Genomic DNA, 21531 nt, shown 5'->3' with positions numbered 1-21531 from the left:
AACTTGTGCGTTAATGTACACTATGTAGACAGTTTAATAAAATTACACAACATTTAACAATTCAAAAGAGTAAATGTTAAAATAATTTACTGAACAGTACAGCCTCGATGATCACATCACATACTCATAATTTACTCAAACTCACATTTGACTACATGATCCAGGGTGTGGCAATTTAATTCACAGCTCTTTCATGAGACATTTTTGAAAAACATCACTGAATTGGTTGAAGAAAAAAACAAACGGTTTCTATAAAAAGGGCTCCGATGAGATTCATTGTCACAGAAAGAAATTATTAGTAAAAGTTATAACTGTTATTAACTAAGAAAGTAAATTAAACTAAATTATATGTGATATCCAATGGGGAAAAAAATAAAAAGGGGGCAGCTCAAACCTGTAAAAAAGACTGGCTTGTCTTTATTGGTGCTAGCTTAGACACTCCAAACAGCACCGCTATCTCCAGTCATTCCTTTCATCTACAACATACATTGTAGAACCGTGAATCATCAATCATATAATTACTAAGAGCTTACATACATCCACTTAAATTGATGTACGGGCTTATGAAGTGCTTTGGGAGCTCAATTAAACAGTTGGACTGTTTTCAGTGCATCAAGAAGAAGTCTACAATGATCCACAGGTTGATTGGTCTTTACAGCAGCTACAACTCAGATTAAAGCTGCACGTTGGCAGCACTAAGTGGCACAAAAAGGTAACTACATGTCAGTAAAGGTAACATGATGTCAGTAAACTACGCAAACACACACACACACACACACACACACGCACGCACACGCACAGCATCCGCGATTGATTCTCCAGTTTTTGCCACAAACTCCTATGGGCAAACATGTTAAATCTACAGTGTCTCTATTGGTGCAGATGTTGCAGACCAAATCGGCTTTAAAGCTATAGTGCGTGACTTCTGTCGCCCCGATGAGAAATCCTGAGTAATTACGACAACACTGTCGTCGCAGCTACACGCGGTAAGCCTTTGGTGATCGCTCGTGGATTTTATACCTTCTGCTGTACGTCCAGGTTTTTTTTCTCAGCGGTAGAATCGTCAACTGAAACATTTCTTGGGCGCTTCTTGGGGTTTTTCTGAGTTCCTGCGCCAGTTTGTAAACGCTGCCATACTGAGGAGTACAGAGAGTATTGCGGAGCTGATAGGCTTAATCAATTTTGTGTCATCTCGATGGGCGATGGCTGTAACCTGTTTCGCACTATAGCTTTAAGTTGAGATGAATTTTAACATTCTACTAAAACAGCTTTCTCTCATCTATCTTCAATACCACATAAGAGAGAGAGAAAAAAAAAAAAAAAAAAATGATTCACAGCTGGCTCATCTGTTCATGATCTGTTCACCTGTTCGTCTATGTTCTCTTGGCTCTGGGCTTCGCGCCTCATTAGTTTGTTCATTGATCGTTGGACTGTACGGTGGTGGAAAAGCTACGGCAGTCTTTGTATTGTTGTGTTGAAACGTTGATAAAGAAAAAAACACACATTCTGTAAAGCTCTGTGGATCAATTGTTCTGTGGTCAATAGAAACGTTTGCGTCGGTTCTCCTTCCAGCGGCCGTACAGCACTATGGCCACCACAGCCAGCACGCCCAGGCCCAGGATGGAGAAGAGCACGGTGAAGAAGTACTGCACTCCGCCCATCCCTTCCTCCTCCACTTCCACTGCAAAGCAAAGAAAGCATGACATATTCACTATCATGATACACAGATCACAGTTCTCAGTCAGCAGTGTACACTTAGGTTTATACGACTGCTTCATCCAGAGGTATTTACCAAGGTCTAGCAATATTCAGTACGCACTCCTATTAGGTCCAGTTGTCCCCCCTCCCCCCTCCCCCGCTGGTGCTGCCCTGCACTCGCACTGCTCCAGGAACAACCAGCCTGAGCACGGTTACCTCTTGTATATTCTGACTACCGTTTATGCTCCGCTCAGAACGGGAGACAACAGAAAGTGTGTGTGTGTGTGTGTGTTTTATACGGTTTGATAGTATCCAGCTCATAATGTTGCTGCACACTCACACACGGCCCGCCTCATTAACGGTGTTGGTCAGCACCTTTTATAATAGGTCCAATGGTCGGCACCAAATTACACTATTTTGAAAGGACAGGTTGCAGCTTCCTGGGCTTAGCGCCGCCCAAGACGATTGTGATTGGTTTAAATAAATGAAGACGGGCAAGCCCAGTTTTTCCAGACTTTACTACTACTAGCTGTAGTTTGGTCTGGCTGTGCGAGACTACCTCTTGTTATAAAGAGTCTATGGTTTTTAATATTTCCATCGGGACAATCTAGGAACTATTATAAAAGGTACGGACGACCAAAAGTGAATGATGTCACGGTTAACCGTGTACACGTTTCGACATTTTTGTAAACGTTCACACCATTACTCTAAAACAAATTTAGCAATTAACAGCTTACAGAAAATACAATACAATTCGGTTAATTATCAAGTTGTTAGAGAAACACAAATACAACAGTGTAGCCTCCAATAGCGCGGAGAGAGCCATGCTGCGTCTACCTTGGAACTGTTCCATGTTGTCCACACTGGGGATGGTGGCCTCCTCCTCCTCTTCCTCATCAGCACCTCGCTCTATGGTCAGCTGGTACAGCTTCATGGAGATCAGGTCATGGTTATCTAGAGCAACAAGCACAAGGCAGTCAGCAACACATGAAGGAAGAATTCACACAAACCTGCAGTGCACAGACTTTCTCCATTTGAGTAAATATGGAGAGAAGCTTCAATTTCCCTGATGACATGTATACATATTCATTCTGCTTCATGTAATCACAGAGAGGTTCTCTGTGGTCTGCAGCCAGCTTCTTCATACCTGACAGATCTCCAGTGAGGGAGGAGGCACCAAAGTAGTAGCCTGTTGGAAGGCGCAATCCGCTGATTTCGGCACAGTCTTTCCATAGCTGATTTCCTTCTACGTCCACCATGAGCTGAAGGGCAGAGGAAGGGCTGGTATGACTCACTAATGAAGGTTTAACTAATGCTCACAGTTATCTTTATGCTCTTTTTGATTTGTTTATATTTCTTATATAGTATTTTAGGGCCGTCAATGGGAATCCTGTTACCTTAGAGGACTTTTCAATATTATCGTATATTTCGGTATAGAAGACAGACGGGTATATAAGACACAGTCCGTCTCTGGGTGAATGCATGCAAACTTCTCACCTTCCAGCAAAATGTGTCTTTTTGAAACCAAAATCAGCCACCTACGTGATTTTTGTAAATCCGAAAAACAACGTAAACGAACATCAGCTGTGGATGGGCATCATCAAAATGGAACCAATAAATGCGCTAGTCGAATCAACTGATAACCACGAAATACACAAAAAAGATAAGTTTGGAGAAAACAAGAATTGTTAGCAAGATAGCTAACATTGGCAACTATCTTTCCACATTATATACAGTTATTCAGATAACCTAGCATTGTTGGTTGTTAAGCTTTGGCTTTTCTCGTCATGTAGAGGTTTGCTTAATACGGCACACATTGATAATGACGGCGCATTTCTGCGATAAAGCATTAACCCAATTACAGCGCCATCTTTCGCCTCCTCTGCAATGGCCTCTGCATTTTATACTGGTATATTGGCCACACTTTTTACTTGAAAAAAAATAATTAAAGTGTTTCTTATACACCGAATTTTACGGTAAATAAAATCAGCTTCTACAATCAATTTTAAAAAAATGTACTTCATGTCATGACTACAGCTATGTAACAAGACAAATGCATAGGGTAACATACGGTGAGTCTGTTCTTGGTGTATCTGATCAGGAGGAAGGAGTCGTGGATTGAGTTGCGCGTCATGGCCGAACATCCTCCGATCTCAGTGGGCCTTCCATCAGTCTCGTGGCTGTACGACAGAGTCCCGTTCCCCAGCATCACCGACACATACGGGAAGGCCCTCTGTGAAGAAGACATGGAAGTTAAACACACAACAACAACAACACATACACTGTCATCCACTGAGCCAGACTAATGTAGCACTACACCCTGACACCAGACAGTACTGACAAACACATGGATGAGGTTGTAGGACGTGGGGTTGGTGAAGACAATGGATGAACATTCTCAGCTCATGGAATAAAGTACAGTTTTAATAATACTACCTGAGTTCCAAGATGTGTCTTCTGCACATGTCAGAGGGGTTGCGGGAAGAGAAATTACACACGTTTGAAATCACTTTTAATGCTGATAAATATGACTAGTAGCAAGCTATACCATGCGAGGCGTTTAACACTGTGTGCCCAAATGAATTCAATCATCTCTGGAGAGAATCGCCGTCACTTTTCAAATGTTCACGCAGGCTCCATTTTGAAAAAAATACTAACGAGAGGATATAAGGCAGGCATGAAACAGAGGCTACAAACGCTCACTCACATCGTGGGTCTTGTCAGCATTAGGGTAAGTGTCCACGAATATTCCAAGGCCGACGAACTCGTTCATGTTGCCAAACACGGGACCTGTGAAGAAAGGGTGAGGGGCATCAGGGCGAGGAGTATCCCAAGTCATATAAAGCCCCTTTCACACATGCACTGTGACTGTGAAATCAGCAGTTTATTATACAAGTAAAGGAAACAGAGGAAATCATTTATTTCATTTAGTTGAGCTGAGCACCAACATGAGCCAACTCTTAATACTAGGCTTTGTAAACATGCTCATGGATAACTGGGCTCCATCCTGATTGTTCACATGACATTACATTACTTATAGCATCTAGATCCAGGTAGCTCGGAGGGCTCCAACCTCTACCCACCATTCTGCATGCGGTCTTTGGTTAACCAGATAGCCATTCCATCCCCGTTTAAATTCTTCTTTCCCTGGCCGTGGATTTTAAACTGCACCTGAAGCTCCCAGTCTCGCAAGTAGAGGGGCTGGAAGGCAAGAAAAAAAGAATACAAGCAGGTTATTCTTGTGCTATGCAATGTGTACTATGCATAATTGCATTTTGGCAGCATACCCGAGTAACATACCATCCTTTTTGAAAAACAAGCTGACGTGTCTAAAAGGTATAGGGTCAGTGAAACTTATGACGGTTTGTATTATTTTCACAGAATGCCACTTAAAGGCCTACTTCACCGGTTGGAATATGAAGGTGTATTGAACTGGGAGATCCTATTTAGTATAAATGTGCAAAAAAAATTGAAATCGGATCATCCTAGCCTGAGAAAAGGCAGAAAGAGTGTTTATGGTCTCACTGTCTAACCCTACAGTTTCCTTCTTGTGACATCACAGTAAGGGTTAGGATTAACAGGACAGCTGGGCCAAGGGAAGACTAAGGGAAGACTGAGGGAAGAAAAACCTCATTCATTATATTATAATAGTTATTTTATAATGATAGAACGCTGGTTCCGTATGGGTGAAGTATTCCTTTAACTTTATCAGAGTGGTGTTGTTGAGTAGGCCTGTTAATGGGAACTCTTCAGGGTGACTGTGTGAGAGGTTAAGGTGTGTAATGAATAATGATGTGCTGTGCAGTGTGGGTGGGTGGGTGAGTTTAGCAGCTTTTTGCAGTAGACTTACGATTCGACTCCACACCGCTCCCTGTCTGCTCTGCATGTCCGGGGTCAGCCTCACATAGTCCGGTGTGACCATGGCAGTGCCCATCAGATCCCACTGTGCAGAGCTAGAGAAACCCAACCCTGCAATACAGCAAAATAAATACATAGCATAAGCATACGTTATGTGTGTAGTCACTTTTAGAGATTGTCCAACTGCTTCCTCTCAGTGAAACAGAACAGGCAGACCTAAAAAAAAAAGCGACTTGATGGTGATAGTAAAAGATCCTGTCAGTTGACATATCACAACCGGGTGGATAAGGAGCATGTAACAAACAAAAAACATGACAAAACACACTTTAGATATACCGCTACGTCATAACGTATACGTCGAGCCCCACCAGTAATGCTCTTGTCGTAGTCATATCTCTTTGATCGGAGCTTACGTTGTCCTCACCGACAAGAGACTGCTTACTTATTTGTTTTTAAGCTGCCATTTCGCATACTGTTACAAGTTGTGGACTAATAAAAAGTACCATTTCCCGTATTGTGACCTTCTTTATATGTCCATGATTGTGACATTAGCTACGGTGTGTAACAAGTGCCTGAGGGTTAATTATTACACTCGGTTGCGGAAACAGCACCAGCTTTTCAGGAATATTGCCAAATTGGGGGAAATGCTAATTTACTGCGAAGAGGAAATGCTATAGCTGACTAATTTAAACTTAGTTTAGCTCTATAACACTCAGCTAACGTTTGCGTAAATGTCACTGACGTCAATGGATGACAGAAAACTCACCCCGATATGGCTTTGTCAGAGAGTATTCCCTCTTCAAAAAGTCCTCCGCAAAGGCCTGGTCGTCGGCCAACGACTGGCTCGTCAAAATACAAGCGGTCACAAAGAGACATGTTAATTCACGGAGGTTTTTTAAACGAAACATTGGAGGTAAAAGCCAGAAACCTCTCATTCGGTCCAGACCCAGACTTGACAGGTTTACAATGGCAACCATTTTTACACTCCCATTGCTTCAAACCAAACCGGTCACGTGTTTTCAAGCAAGCTACCAGGAAAAACTACACTTCCGGTTATTACTTTCGAAATAAAACCTCACTGGCGCACTTTATTGAACGGGTTTTAATAAATGGATTTTCCATAGAAAATATTCATATAAAATAGAATGACCACTGATATCAAATATAAACAGGTGTGTCCTGTGTGTGTGCTGGGTATTACTAATTTCTGATTCTGACATCACACCTGTCCTTTATCCTCCCATTTTTATTTCTATGAAAAAATTAATTCTCCGCGGCGATGGGCTCAGCCAGAGGTTGATCACACATGTGTACTGGGCCTTTAAATGGCGTTTGCATCCGGAGCAGCTCGTTCATTCCCCGGACAAACACAAGCCAGTGTCCTACCGATGTAGGCCCACCTTTAACGGGTTTGTTTTCAAGGGGTTAACAGGTAGGCTACAAAACATTTATAACTGTGAATTTAGAAATACCTCGTCAGTTAGCGACAGTATTGTACGCCATTAGACAGCCTGAGATGCTCGCTCCAGAGTGGGGGTAGGCCAAAGGGAAAGGGATGGATGAGGCTTGGTGTATTGTTTACATAGGCTAACTACATCTGACGTTAACGTTACAAGATTACTCCATTGTATGGCAGTAAGCCAAAATGAATGCCCAGGCTACGTTTTTTCTTAAAAAGAAAGCTAATACTTTCTTTTGAAGTTACGTTACAGTGGCGCTAAGCTAACGTCCATAGGTTTTAGTCAAGGCGGTTGGCGAACAGCATAGATATAAATACATATTTATATAGGCCCTAGATAGAATATTTATATATATGGGCGAACAGCAACACTCATGTCTTATTTATCGGAAAACCCTAGACACATTAAAACTACTGTCGCGTTTTAAACATGTTTTACCATTTTATTTAATTCGTCTAATGTAGGAAAACTATGCTATAACTCTTGCTCCTGTTAAACAGGTTTTTGAACTGAATCTTGTTCTGTATCCTCAGTCACTCACCCTATCCACCTGAGCAACTCGCACAAGGTTTTGATAACCATTTTGATGACGCACGTTGTATCGTATTTTGTATTAGGCTAATACAAAAAAGTATGAAGCTTTGGCTTTATTAATGCAGAACATGTTTGTTTTTTCATGTGTAATGAGAGAAGAGCCCTGATCTTGATTTATATGCAGGCTATATGCTCTGAAGTACAATAGTTTGAGATGAAATATCAAATTAACGTAATTTAAAGGTGCAGTGTGTAATATGACATCATCAAGAAAGTTCTAGAAAGTTCTAGAATGCAACACTCCCTGGGTAACCCCACCCCTTTTGAATAATAACAGAAGCTACAGTGGCCTTCAACACAAGAGAACAATTCTAAATGTTAAACAATGCAGCTGATGACATTCCAACTATGACACTTTCAAGATGGCGGCACTAGACCTTGGTCCAAAATATGCAGAAATATGGACATATATGAAACCCTTTCTAAGGGAAAAATAAATAATTCAAAAAAAAATTTCAGCTATTATGCACTAAATTAAATGTACTTGTGGATATTACAATTACTTTCTACAAAATCTGCTAGGAAATAAAACACAAACTTCTACACACTGCAGGTTTAACTGTTCATCAGCGATAAAACAGTGTCTGTTTTTCTCCTACACAGGTACACTGCTGCTGCCCCCCCCCCCCCCCCCCCCCTGTCTCTCAGTTCACCATGGCCCAGAACCAGGTCATCCTTCAGTTCCGTTTCGCCACATTCGGGGACGCCATGTTGCAGAAGATGAACCTGCTGCGACACCAGCGGCGCTTCTGTGACGTGACGGTGCGCATCAACCAGCTGGAGGTGCCCGGTCACAAGGTGGTGCTGGCCGCCGGCTCCTCCTTCCTCAGGGACCAGTTCATCCTGCAGCAGGACTCTGGGGAGGTCCAGATCTCCATGATCCAGGAGGCCGAGGTGGGCCGCCAGCTGCTGCTCTCCTGCTACACGGGACAGCTGGAGTTCCCCGAGCTGGAGCTGGTGCACTACCTCACGGTGGCCAGCTTCCTCCAGATGGGACACATTGTGGAGCAGTGCACCCAAGCTCTCAGCAAGTTCATCAAAGCCCCGTCTACGCCTACGCCTAGCACTGCACGCCAACTGGAGGAGGAGGAGGAGGATGTGGATAGGGTGAGGGAGAAGAGGGAGCAGGCTCTGTCCTCTCCGGTTCAGGCTGTCAATCAAGAGGAGATGGAGCATGTTGACAACGAGGAGGATGATGAAGACGAAGAAGAAGAAGATATAGTCATTCAGCCTAAGCCCAAGTCCCCTCTCCAGATACTAAGAAGACGTCCAAGGCAGAGTGACATCACCATAGTGAAAGTGGAGTCCGTGTCCGACGTAGCAGAAAACTCCGTCGACGGTGGTAACTTCCCGAGCACCAGCAGCCCGCCCGCAGCCCTGCACTCCCCCGAGCCCCAGCACTCCCTCATCAACTCCACGGTGGGCAGTGAGATGGCACTGCCCCCTGGAGCGGGCGCCGGACGCTACCCTCTCAGCCCCCCTCCACCCTCCTCCCCTCCCGCAGACAAACACAGCAGCAGCAGCAGCAGCAGCAGCGGGCACCAGCGGAGCTACGACAAGCCCCTGCAGTGGTACCACCAGTGCCCCAAGTGCACACGCGTCTTCCGCCAGCTGGAGAACTACGCCAACCACCTGAAGATGCACAAGCTGTTCATGTGCCTGCTGTGTGGCAAGACCTTCACGCAGAAGGGCAACCTGCACCGGCACATGCGAGTCCACGCCGGCATCAAGCCCTTCCAGTGTAAGATCTGTGGCAAGACCTTCACCCAGAAGTGTTCGCTGCTGGATCACCTCAACCTGCACAGCGGGGACAAGCCGCACCGCTGCAACTACTGCGACATGGTCTTCGCCCACAAGCCGGTCCTCCGCAAGCACCTCAAACAGATCCACGGCAAGACCAGCTTCGACAACGCCACGGAAGGCAGCCTGCAAGACGGCACGCTCGACTACGAATATGGCCCAATATGAAGGCTGTGGAAACGTTTTTTTTATTTATTCTTTTGTTTTTTTTGAATAGCTTTCTTGGATGCCATCAGTCATTTAAAATGGGCATGAGTCATGACGCAGACTTTCCCCCTTAAATGTGACAGTACTCAAAACGAGTGTCATCCCAAGTTTAGACACAAACACATTACATACGAAGCTGGAGCATCCAGCTAGTGTTTCTGTGGGAGAAGCAAACGGTTGCTTTATCAAAGGTCCCATGCACTGTGACTCGGGCGTTCTACCGGGTGAGTTGTATGTACATTTGCTGATTATTATTCGACCCGTACTTTACCTTCGCGGTTCCTAGTTCCTAACTCCAGTCTCGGGGGGGGGGGGGGGGTTGGCATATTGAGGACGTACATTTCAAAGTGTGAATCGTTCATCTGGCGCCAGACCAGAAAAATACAAATGACCTTTTTTCATAATTTCTTGCCTCCTACCCAGCCACCGCCCACCCCGCCCAAACTACCCGCATGTCACACATGGACAATCTCCTGATGTTTGCCACATGTGTGAACAGGTAAATGGGCCCATTATCTGGATTAGATGTTCTGGATATGTGGGAAAGGGACTGAAGACATGATGGCTGGTTTCCCAAAGTGTCTCATCCTGATGGGTTCAACTGAAGAATGTCAACACAATAGACAATGTTTTCCTGGTCTGCATTTCACTGTAGCTTCATTACTGTGTGACTCTTTCTTCTTATTTTACTACAAGACATTGTAGATGCCTTCATATCGTACTTGAAAACTCAGCACTGAAACCTAAACATAATGATTGTGCATTAGTTTTATGATTGAAATATAACATTTCTTTGTGTCTGTTGTCCAATGGGGGAAAATAAACATTACATAAAGAATATATATATATTCAACATATATATCATGTTCATTTGTATATTGTGTATACAGTCTACTGTAGCCTTTATTTCTTACCTGTGTGAATACGGCGACAACATGGACTTTAAAACTTAAAGCATCTTGAAAGAAATGGGGGTTGGTTGGAACATTATTTTATTGAAGGCAAGCTACACAAGTGACAAATGGGATGCCAAAGTGTCTATGTGAACTGAAATGCTTATTTTCTACAGACTTTATATATAGGTACTATTGGACCAAAGTGACGTTGTAAATTGCCCTGTGTTCATGAAAGTCAAAGTGTGTTGTGAAATAAAATAAAAAACCGATATGTTTAAGAGTTCCAATGTATTGATTGAGAGTGACAGAAGGGTCTTTTTTCAAGTCTTTTAGAGTTCTCACGTGAGATGTTCGTTTACCATGAACAAGCTTATTATGCTTTCCTCAGTGTGCAGGTTCTGTTTTATGAGCCTTTTATCTGAAGGTAGCATGGAAATTTGGGGTGAGGAGGTTGAACAATGTTTCATTGTCTTTGCAAAAGTATATTGTCTGAGTATCTTCACACCAATTGAATAGATTACTCAAGAGGAGTAAAAGCACTTTCTGCATTTTAAAGCGACAGTGGTATCCTACTGTGTGTAAATGTTATCCCCTCAATTGTGTGTTTCATAATGAAAGTGGTGTATACTAAAGTTGTGGCTGGGATACTAGCCTGCTACAGCTTCCAGAGCCTCCTCCTCCTATTTTTTTTAAGGCTAATGTTATGACTTTGAGACAATAACTGGACTCCTGCTTTATTACATTGTGTCCACTGAAGAAGTGATTATACACTGCAGCAGATGCTCCTATGATTCAGTTAGCGAAGGGATTAGACATACACATGCAACCCTGCGATGGGTTATATGAATGAATGACATGCTGTAGAAGGACTAACATATGCATCCGTTACATACACAGTAGTACGGTAGGTATGGGATGAGTACTCTACAGTTAGTGCTGGGTTTGGCATCACATCGATATGAAATCAAAATCAAATCTTCTCCGCGTGTACCGCAGCAATATGTTGTAGTCAGATCTAGTCTTGATATATCTGTAAATTTGAAGGGATGAGCAATTTAGCAAAATGGCAAGCTACACCATTTGTAGTTCATTTGAAGTTTCAGGCTAGATTTCATCAATGGCTCCTTTGATTTGATTTAGTTTATTTCAGACATATCCACATACAAAACAAAATGAAAATCATGGAAATACAATAAACAAAAATTATGTTTTCACAAAAAAAAAATAATAATAATTATCTGTGTTGTTGAGATATGCCTGAAAAGGAGCAGGAAGAAGTATACACTTATTTAATCCTACCCCTTTCCTTAGAAAAAACTCAAAAATATTTATTAAATGACTAAAGATTTTAAAAAATGTGTCCAAATACGTGCCGCATGGAATATACCTAGATTTGTCTAAACAATGTAATATCAAGATGATAACATTTATAAAGAGATAAATAATAATTAATTTGATTTTGAGTTCTCTGGATGAGTTTTAGGATCATAAGTGGTTATGCAAGCCACCTTCTCCTTTCAGTGACATGGACCAGCCACATGCACTATATTTCTGCACTGAATCATTTATGTCTCATATACATTAAGTGCGGACCAACAATGTAGAAAGTGTAAAAATTGCCTAAACCGGTCACTTTAAAACTACTGTATTGTCCACTGCATGTAAAACACGCTGGGGCCAAAGATGTCTCCATAACAGGAATATGATTTGAATACAATGATTTGAATGAGCGTAAGCTATCTTCTTCACTCATCATTTCTTGCACAGTCCATCACTGGAGTGTGTTGCAGCGATGAGCAAGAGCGCAGGCTGCTTCCCGAGCTGTCTGCATTATGTGTTTGATTATGAAACACCAAAAACTCTGGTTATTCCCAGCATACGGGTAGGATGTTTCTTCAGGTTCACCCAGTTTCTGGTGGTGCTCTATGTGGTGGGGTAAGTGAAAAAAAAATATATATATACTTAGAAAGCTTGAAATACTGTTATAATGAGCTGCATGGTGATCTGTTATGGTTGGATTGCATTTTCAAAGTAGCATGCCGCTGTCCACTTTTACAGATATGTGTGTGTGGTGCAGAAGGCCTACCAGGAGACAGACTCTGTTCTTAGTACCGTCATCACCAAAGTCAAAGGTTTCGCCTTCACCAACACATCTGACATGGAGCCCCGATTTTGGGATGTGGCTGATTACGTTATCCCTCCTCAGGTATCTTATTTAAAAACTGAAATTGAAAAAAATATATTTTTAACTTTAAATCCATGAATGGCATGGCAATTGTTTCTAATGTATTCTACACAGTTTGCTCCACTGCGTCTGAGATAATTCCATTGCTTCTCTTTCTGTCTAACAGGGTGACAATTCATTCTTTGTGTTAACCAATATGGTTGTTACCCCCGGTCAGATTCAGTCCCATTGTCCTGAGGTGAGTCCCTCTCTGACACTGTGTGATGTGATATGACAGCCTTGTATTTTGCATGGTTGCAACAAATGATTATTTTGAGTATTGTCCCAATGAGTCGATTAATAATATGTCAAACATCTATTTCAAAAGCTGGGCGTTGTCTTTAAATTGCTTATAAGGATGATGTAATCCTCTCTTTTAATCCACATTGAAATATCTCAACAGCTATTTGTTGGATTGCCATAAAAATTCACTGTTACTAGACAACAAATCTAATTGACTTGTGAGTTCTCCTGACTTTTCCTCTGGCGCCACCATCGGGTCAAAATTGTAATTTTAATATTAATTTAATATCTTTAGTTTATTACCGTAAAGTGCAAAACTAAATACATTCCCATTTGTTGTACTTTGTATTTGGAGCAATGAAAACGATCAAGAAGTTCCCAAGAAATGTTTCAGTTGCTGATTCTACCGCTAAGAAAAAACGTGGATGTCAGGGGCGTCACTAGGTTTTAAGGACAGGGGGGGCTTAGCCCCAAGGAGATGCACAGAATGTGAGCGAACGTTTAATTTCACCAGAGCCGGCCCAAGCCTTCAGGGGGCCCGAAGCGAAATATGATTAGGGGGCCCCTCTCCAATTGTAGCGCTGCTGAAACAATAGATATTTGTTAAATATCATTCACACACCCAGTGTTTTCTGCTAGTGCCTCCACTGTGCAGCTGTGCGAAAATAATAGCCAGCTGAGATCCTTACCCTCCTAGGAGGGTCCGGAGGTTTGCCCACTGGTGGATGTACAGCAGAAGTAATAAAATCCACACCCAATCACAGAATCAACCAAAGGGCCGTGATGGGAACCCTGCACAATATCTAGATTCATTGTTATTGTTCAGGTTGCATATTCGCCCAACCCATTCAAGTCAATTACTTCTTTGCGATTCCTCCTACAGCTCCCAAACCCTGCAACTACTTGTGTGGACGACTGTGACTGTATCGAGGGACACAGTGATCCTCGAGGCAACGGTACAGGCCTTCCTCATTGAGTGGTATCAGATTAACAGCAGCTGTAAATGATGTGATAACCTACAGTATATACAGTCTATGGTGATAACATACAGCAAACACACACCTTACATTCCTTTTTTACCACTCAGGCATACAGACAGGGCTGTGTGAAAACTATTCCACCACTGCTCGCACCTGTGAAGTGTTCTCATGGTGCCCTCTTGAAATAGACACTAAGCTGCCAGAGTAAGATCATATGCAGTTTTAATAATCATAATAAGCATTTTTTAGTGTAATGTAGAGGTTATGGCTCAGCATGTTTTTTTCCATGTCCATGTACAGACAGGCCCTGTTGGCTGCAGCAGAGAACTTCACCGTGTTGATTAAAAACAGCGTAACGTACCCCAAGTTCGACTTTCACCGGTCAGTGTTTCAGATGTGTGTGTGTGTGTGTGTGTGTGTGTGTGTGTGTGTGTGTGTGTGTGTGTGTGTGTGTGTGTGTGTGTGTGTGTGTGTGTGTGTGTGTGTGTGTGTGTGTGTGTGTGGAGAGGCATAAAGGCTCTTATCAGTGCAGCGTATGCAGATGATGTACTGTTTTATTGTGTGCAATTCTATTTTATGGTTATGGGTTATATAGCAAGTGTGTCCTTTATTCCCTGCAGAAGAAACATACCGCCACATATCAACTCCTCATACCTGAAGAGATGCGAATTCAACCGCGCAACAGACCCGGACTGCCCCATATTCCGCCTTAAACACATGCTTTCAGAGGCCGGAGAAGAATTTCAAGAAATGGCTGTGAAGGTGTGCACAGATATAAACATAACTTCCCTTTATCGGTATTTCATTAGTGTATCATTTTGAGCCCCTCCACACTTATTTCTTATCAACTTGGATTTTACATGTCATATTTGTCTACACTTTTACACAGTTAAAACAAATCAATTCTTCAAGTTTAATTTATTTTTTTACAAAGGGTGGTGTCCTCGGCATTATTATTGACTGGACCTGTGACCTGGACCTGTGGGCAGGGAAGTGTCACCCCAAGTACAGCTTCCGAAGGCTGGACAACAAAAACCCTGACAACAACGTGGCCCCTGGATTCAACTTCAGGTGAATGCAAAAAAAAAAAAAAAAAAACATAGTGAACGCTATTGATAAATGATTAAGCGGGAAATATAATTGAAAAGTCAACAACTTGCTTTTAGGTTTGCAAAATACTACAAGGCCCCAGATGGAAAGGAAACCAGAACCCTAATTAAAGCATATGGGATCCGGTTTGACATCATCGTGTTTGGAACGGTGAGGCCAGAATGAATGTTGAAATGGCAACGACTTTATCAGCAACCTGTTTGTGTATGTGTGTGTATGTGTGCGTGCGTGCGTGTGTGTGCGTGCGTGTGTGTGTGTGTGTGTGTGTGTGTGTGTGTGTGTTCTTTTAGCCTTGCCAAAACCTGTTGCATTCTTTTATCTTGCAGGCAGGAAAATTTGGGATTGTACCAACCATAGTGAACCTGGGTGCAACATTGTCATTCCTCAGTTTGGTGAGTAGTCAATAATGGCCAAGCACTTAAAATATGATTGTATGTATGTATGTATATATTTAAATTTTTAATTTTATGTATATACTTTTCTTGTTCTTTTGGGAAAGGCAATGATACACATCCTTTTGTGTGTGTCCCCCACAGGTTCCAATCGTCACTGACTGGTTCATGTTGACATGCATGAGCAAAAGAAAACTTTACAGCGAACATAAAGTCACATATCTGCCTGAGGGCGCTGACACTGGATCAGTAAGTAACGGAACCCTCAGTTTCACATTATACATTGTCATAGTACTGAATGATAGATTCATTCAATTTTGACTCTTTCTATTTTGATTCTACAGATGTCAATGGGCACCTCCTATGGAACCCAGTAGCGTGGTCACATCACCGTGGGAACATGTTTCGGCGGATCAATCTGAACCTGCTCTAAAATAATTGACATGAAGAATGAATATCTTTAACGTCATATGAATTCTTCAATAAAGTTTCAATGTGTCAAGAATGAGTGTATCTTCTCTAGCCCAATGGTCAGTCACAAACCTTTTTAAGATCCCTGACCTCTGCCCTGGTGAAATGTAAGATCTACCTATCGAAGCATCGAGAGAAAGACAGCCAAAGTACTTCTAAATTGAGGCCTTTATTTAGGCTTAGTGTATTTGAATAACATAAAATAAAGCCCTAACTTTCAATTTGATGCAAAATATATCAAACCAATAACTGTAACTGACAGCTCAAACAAGCTATATAGGCTATATCTTGCTCTATAAGAATTGTGTTATCACTCCATCAATTTTAAGTTGTAGGCTATTATATAAATGCACACAAATAAAAGTAAAAAGAATAATAGGTAGGCTATATGGGCCATTTTCTATATTCATTATATAATTATTCAGATAATGTTGTTCAAAGTGGACAATAAAGAGACAAATCAGCTAATTTTGCAATGAGCAGATCATATGTAGCTATGGTGATGCTCATTTGACACAAAATGAAGCCTATATCTTCCAGCCTCACATACTGACATGACTCCCCCGCACCTCCAGGGGGCAGCATAGCTTCAAGCGACAACACAACCAAACCCCAAGTAGGTAGCTTATCTCAGTATGCTAGCACACAACAGAGGAGTAATGTAGCGACGCCTTTTACACAGAGGCACCGTCACTGAAACTGGCTAAATTGACTTTTTCTAACCTAGACTTACCTAATCTATTGTACGTATAGTTAACTTATGTATAACGGCAACAGTGTGCGTCGACATAGCCTCGCAGTTTGAGCCGGGGAACCTCCCGACAGAGTGGTTAGTGATACTGCTAGCCTGACAGCTAAAGTTGCAGTGGGAGCAGCTGCCTTCTCATAGTTAGCATCGATGTGGAAACCCAACCCCGGCTTGGCTGCTGTAAACAACCCCGAGCAGCCAGTATTTAGTCGGCTAGTTGCCTAGAGAGACTACACCAGAATGACAGGTGAGTGACACGAGCCGATGGTCAAGAACGATACGTACTGAGTTGAGCTAAGCTTGTATACTAGTTTTGAATGCATTTGTTATAATAGCATAACTCAACGGCTTTTTCTCAGATGATGACGTCTTGCTGGATGTACCTGTTATTCGACAACTGTTCCACTGGGACTGCGGGTTAGCCTGCTCCAGGATGGTCCTGAAGTAAGTGCACAGGGACAGTCATACATGTAAATCATCCTGCCTTATATACTTTGCTACAAATGTGTTTACTCACTACAGTCATCTCCATACAAATGATACTAGTAGCAGATGCACTGAAGTAAACTCCTAGAGATTCACGGTCTCTTTAAAGGTGGAGTCAGCGACTCTAATGAATGCTTTTTGTCAAACTCATTTATAGTCAAAATCAGTGAATATCTGCCCACAATCCGCTAACTGTGTGTGTGTGTGTGTGTGTGTGTGTGTGTGTGTGTGTGTGTGTGTGTGTGTGTGTGTGTGTGTGTGTGTGTGTGTGTGTGTGTGTGTGTGTGTGTGTGTTTTGAAAGAATCCAGTGTTAATACACAGCCTAGGCTCTGTAAACAGGCATGTTGCTAGCTACAATGGGCCCCTTGTGTTTACATATCAGTTTACAGTGCCCCTAGGCTGTGTATTAACACCAGCCTTATTTTCAGAGCACACACAGTACAGACAGGTAGCAGATTAAAAGGAGATATTCACTCATTTTGACAACAAGCGTTCTCCAGAATGGCTGACTCCATCTTTTTCACCGTCCCGCCCCCTGCAGGTACCTCCATCCAGTGAGTGAAGAGGAGTTTCAGAGGGTGTGCTGGGATCTGAAGCTGACGGAGAGCGTGTGGACTATTGACCTGGCCTACGTCATGTGCCATCTAGGAATCAAACACTGCTTCTGCACCCAGACTCTGGGCGTAGATAAGGGCTTTAGGAATCAGGTAGTCCTTCACTACTTCCCTAACAAAATTGGACTTTTTTTGTTCTCGGCCTTGTGTGTGTGTGTGTGTGACAGTTTCTTTTGTTGTGTCTTTAGACCTTTTATAAGAAACATTTTGAAACTGAAGAAGACAGAGTGAACGAGCTCTTCCTTAAAGCGGAGAGCAAAGGTGTGGACGTAAAAAAATGGTGAGTTTTACGGTTAATTATTATCCACATGGACAAGTAACTTGCTTTTGCTTCAAACAAAGATAAACCTAACACGTGTGTGTGTGTGTGTGTGTGTGTGTGCGCGCACGCGTGTTTTGCCCCCACAGTTCTGTGACGATAGAGGAGATCCAGTCTCATCTAGAACAGGGTCACGTGGCCATCGTGCTGGTTAACGCTGTGGTGCTGACCTGTGAACTTTGCTCCTCGCCCGTCAAATACTGCTGCTTCCTGCCCGTGGGCCAGAAGTGTTTCTGCAGGAAGCCAGAGTACCAGGGACACTTTGTGGTGGTCTGTGGCTTCAACAGGACCACCGGCAGCGTCTTCTACAACAACCCCGCCTATTCTGACCGTGAGTCAAGCTATCTCATGTGTCCAAAAGCACAAGCCCCAATGTGGCCTAGAATAAACACTTCCAGTAATACTGGGCTTTACAGGGGAACACTGTCTAAAATAGATATACATGTGTCACAGGTTTTAAAATGGAATGCCAAGAGTTGGAGTTCCCCCTTGATACCTGTTGCCCTCTTCAACATGTGAAGGATTTTTAGTTTTCTCCTTAAATTAAAGTACTGAATTCATTTAGGGATTAATTAGTAAGTTACCAACTAAAATACACTTTATAAATTCACTCTTGAGTCTTATTTGATTCTCCTCTTGGAAGAGGCTTCTTAGTGTCCGGGCATTTTGTTCTGTTTTATTCCATTTTGTTCAGAAGCTTTTTATGAATGGTTCTATCAGCAATGTAGACTTTTAGGTTGTTAATCGCATGGTCATACCTAATTATGTGTTCAGGACCTCAGTTTGTGGAATAGCTAACTATTCAGATAATAAGTAATCAAATAAATCATGTATTGTCCAAAAGGACTGAAAGTCTAAAGTCATGCCAGCAGCTATCAACCAAAGTATTGGACACATTAAAATGTTGAGCTGATGATGGATCTGGAGGAAGTCAAGTAACTTCAATGTGTCTTGAGGGGACAGGAATGCCTGTACCAGACTTTGTGGCGGTCCTTCTAATAGTTGTTGAGACACTCAAAAGCCCAGAGTCAACCTCATGGTGGCGCTAGTGTAGCTAAAAATAGGAGGCTGAGAATTTGCTGATTCTAGAATTCCCATAATTCCCTGACTGCTGGTAACGTGTGTGTGTGTCTGTGTGTGTGTTTTCTTCAGGCACGTGCTGCACCAGCGTCAGTAACTTTGAGGAGGCTCGGCGGAGCTATGGGACAGATGAGGATATCCTGTTTGTCTTTAAGGAGAGTTGACAGACAGCCGTGACACATTTGGATTTCCACTCTCCTTCTACCCATCACCATAGCGACAAGGCACTGCAGTTCAACAGTGTTGGTCAGAGCTGGCCACCCGTCCAGTTATCCAATGCCGCAGAAGATCCCCCCTCCGCGGGCAAATGCTCTACCGCGCTAAGGATCCCAACTGCTCACCTGAAACACCCTTAGCTGCACAACAGACTATAGTTAATTGAATTTAAAAGTATAGTCAATTGAAGGATCGGTGGTTCAGTAATGGATCTATTTTTTTCTATATTCCCTTTTACCAGGATGAGCCAGATAGTTTCCATGGATTGTATTGCGCCATCAGTGAACTTTCTAATGACTAATGAGCTATTCAACTCTCTTTGAGTGTTAAAACTTGGTGGATGAAATGTAGGGAATCATGAATAGAATAGGAATTACACAGGAACCAAGTGGTCACATATTTCAGGGCCGATGACGGTAGCGTTTAGTATAATTAATTAATTTAGTTCTGTCGGGGGTTCGAAGCCTCCACCTCCACTTTGCCTTTTAAAGAAGTAAACCCTCCTAAATCACTTCTCGGACGCTTTAAAAAAAAAAAAGTATTCTGATGATTCTATCCACAGGGAAAACAGGAAGTGTTTGGAGAGTCTCAGGTTATTAATGCTAATGCTATTAAAGTGTGACATAATGCATCAGATATGACAGAACTAGTTCAAAGCAGTTCTCCATAGTCTTGTCTATGGAACTCAGTCCTGTGTCGAGGTGTTTGGTTGGTTCCATCACGTTGCAGAACTAAAGGTTTTCATTTGGACTTGGACTATGTTCTCCGTCGGAAGCAGTGAAGATTGGAAGTGGTCATTTCCTTTTTGTTGTCATGGCGCTCTTAATTAAAACATTTTTTAAATTATTATTATTATGTATGAGTTTTTGCACTATGCTTTTCAAACCAGACATAATTGTATGTTATTTAAAGAAATAAAATTAAAAATACACCATGAATTTTCCGTATCTCTAAAAAAAAAAAGCGATCTGTTTTTGGTAAGAACAGTAAGTTTTAAACCACAAACTTTATTTTTTATGAAACATAGAGCTGAATTTATTATATGTTGTGATTAAAAGGATTTAAATATATGATCCATTCTTGTCTTTTTTTTCTTGTTCATACCCTCAACCCCCTTCATATGCCACTCAGCTGTCATTACATAACCAGCTAGTATGATCCTTGTAGTTCTTGTCTGGCTAACCTGGTTATTTTGAAGTACAGATTTATTCATCATGAATTGAGTTATTTTAAATATATATATATAGGGGAAGGTGGGGTGATTTGTGCAACTTTTTACTCAAAGTGATTTTAAAGTGAGGCCTTGACAGTTATGTCTCCAACTCAAATATGTACATATATTTCAGGATGTTGTGCATCCCTGGCAATAAAAACTTTGGATCTGGAATAAACTGTTTAAGAAATATAGCTTTCGGAAAAAAAGTTGTCTTGTCGCACAAATCAAAAGTCACCATCATCATCTTTCTGGCCATCTGAACTCTCATAAGTGGTGTCGTTAAGTGGAATTGAGATGTCACTCTCTTCTGAGCTACTGTAGACAATCACTTTCTTTTGGTGACCAGCGTATACAGCCATGCCACTGGCACAACTCTCAGAAATGTGCTTTGCACTAGTTGCTCCGTGCTTGTGGAACCAACTGCCACCTGACAAATGTGATTCCCCCTACATTTCTGCCTTTAAATCAAGGCTCAAAACCCATATGTACACCCTGGTGTTTCCTCCCCATTAACCTCTGCACTACTTACTTACCTCTGCACTACTATCTGTGTTTATGTGGATGTATGGGCTTTACGTCTTTTATTTTGGTTATTGTTATTTTACCTTCATTGTTTACCTACTGAATGCACTATGTACAGCACTTTGGACAGTGCAAACTGTCATAAATGTGCTTTTATAAATACATTTTACTTACTTACTTACTTATAACTCACCCAGGCCCTTGCGCACAAATCACCCCATCCCCAGAATTTTGGATAATAGGCATGATGCAGCAATTTAGGGTTGACATTGTGCTAACTATATAGACTCAAAGTGTAGCATACCAAAGCACTAAAACATGTGTCAAATGTTTTCAAACGTGTCTATAATTGTTCAGACACAATAATCAAAAAACCTTGATCATGGAAATTTTACT

General features: G+C 42.0%; 4 protein-coding genes across 4 annotated transcripts; 3 read left to right on the top strand and 1 right to left on the bottom strand.

The window, feature by feature from the left end:
- Positions 1-16: 16 nt before the first annotated feature.
- lman2lb (lectin, mannose-binding 2-like b) lies at positions 17-6544 on the bottom strand. The gene is made up of 8 exons (XM_080037097.1): positions 6323-6544; positions 5549-5667; positions 4782-4899; positions 4406-4488; positions 3770-3931; positions 2846-2960; positions 2536-2652; positions 17-1681 (listed from the first exon to the last, which is right to left on the bottom strand). Exons 1-8 carry the CDS (start codon positions 6531-6533, stop codon positions 1539-1541), a joined length of 1068 nt encoding a protein of 355 aa, XP_079893223.1. The 5' UTR covers positions 6534-6544; the 3' UTR covers positions 17-1538.
- Positions 6545-8264: 1720 nt separating this feature from the next.
- Positions 8265-10731, top strand: zbtb26 (zinc finger and BTB domain containing 26; the record flags this gene model as incomplete). Its single annotated transcript, XM_080046584.1, has 1 exon — positions 8265-10731. The coding sequence occupies one exon, from the start codon at positions 8265-8267 to the stop codon at positions 9576-9578; it is 1314 nt and encodes a 437-aa protein (XP_079902710.1). The 3' UTR covers positions 9579-10731.
- Positions 10732-12305: 1574 nt separating this feature from the next.
- p2rx4b (purinergic receptor P2X, ligand-gated ion channel, 4b) lies at positions 12306-15890 on the top strand (the record flags this gene model as incomplete). The annotated part of the gene is made up of 12 exons (XM_080052118.1): positions 12306-12448; positions 12572-12719; positions 12865-12936; positions 13864-13936; positions 14068-14164; positions 14261-14341; positions 14581-14722; positions 14895-15031; positions 15127-15220; positions 15397-15462; positions 15607-15711; positions 15807-15890. The coding sequence occupies 12 exons, from the start codon at positions 12306-12308 to the stop codon at positions 15837-15839; spliced, it is 1191 nt and encodes a 396-aa protein (XP_079908244.1). The 3' UTR covers positions 15840-15890.
- A 693-nt stretch (positions 15891-16583) lies between these two features.
- On the top strand, positions 16584-20449 carry gucd1 (guanylyl cyclase domain containing 1). The gene is made up of 6 exons (XM_080051895.1): positions 16584-16928; positions 17041-17125; positions 17710-17875; positions 17971-18062; positions 18191-18432; positions 19254-20449. Exons 1-6 carry the CDS (start codon positions 16922-16924, stop codon positions 19343-19345), a joined length of 684 nt encoding a protein of 227 aa, XP_079908021.1. The 5' UTR covers positions 16584-16921; the 3' UTR covers positions 19346-20449.
- Positions 20450-21531: the final 1082 nt, after the last annotated feature.

The sequence above is a fragment of the Ammodytes marinus genome, assembly GCF_949987685.1.
Source record: "Ammodytes marinus genome assembly, chromosome: 2".
NCBI classification, from domain to species: domain Eukaryota; kingdom Metazoa; phylum Chordata; class Actinopteri; order Uranoscopiformes; family Ammodytidae; genus Ammodytes; species Ammodytes marinus.
The sequence above is the reverse complement of the archived record's forward strand: the minus strand, read 5'-3'. Positions and strand labels throughout refer to the sequence as shown.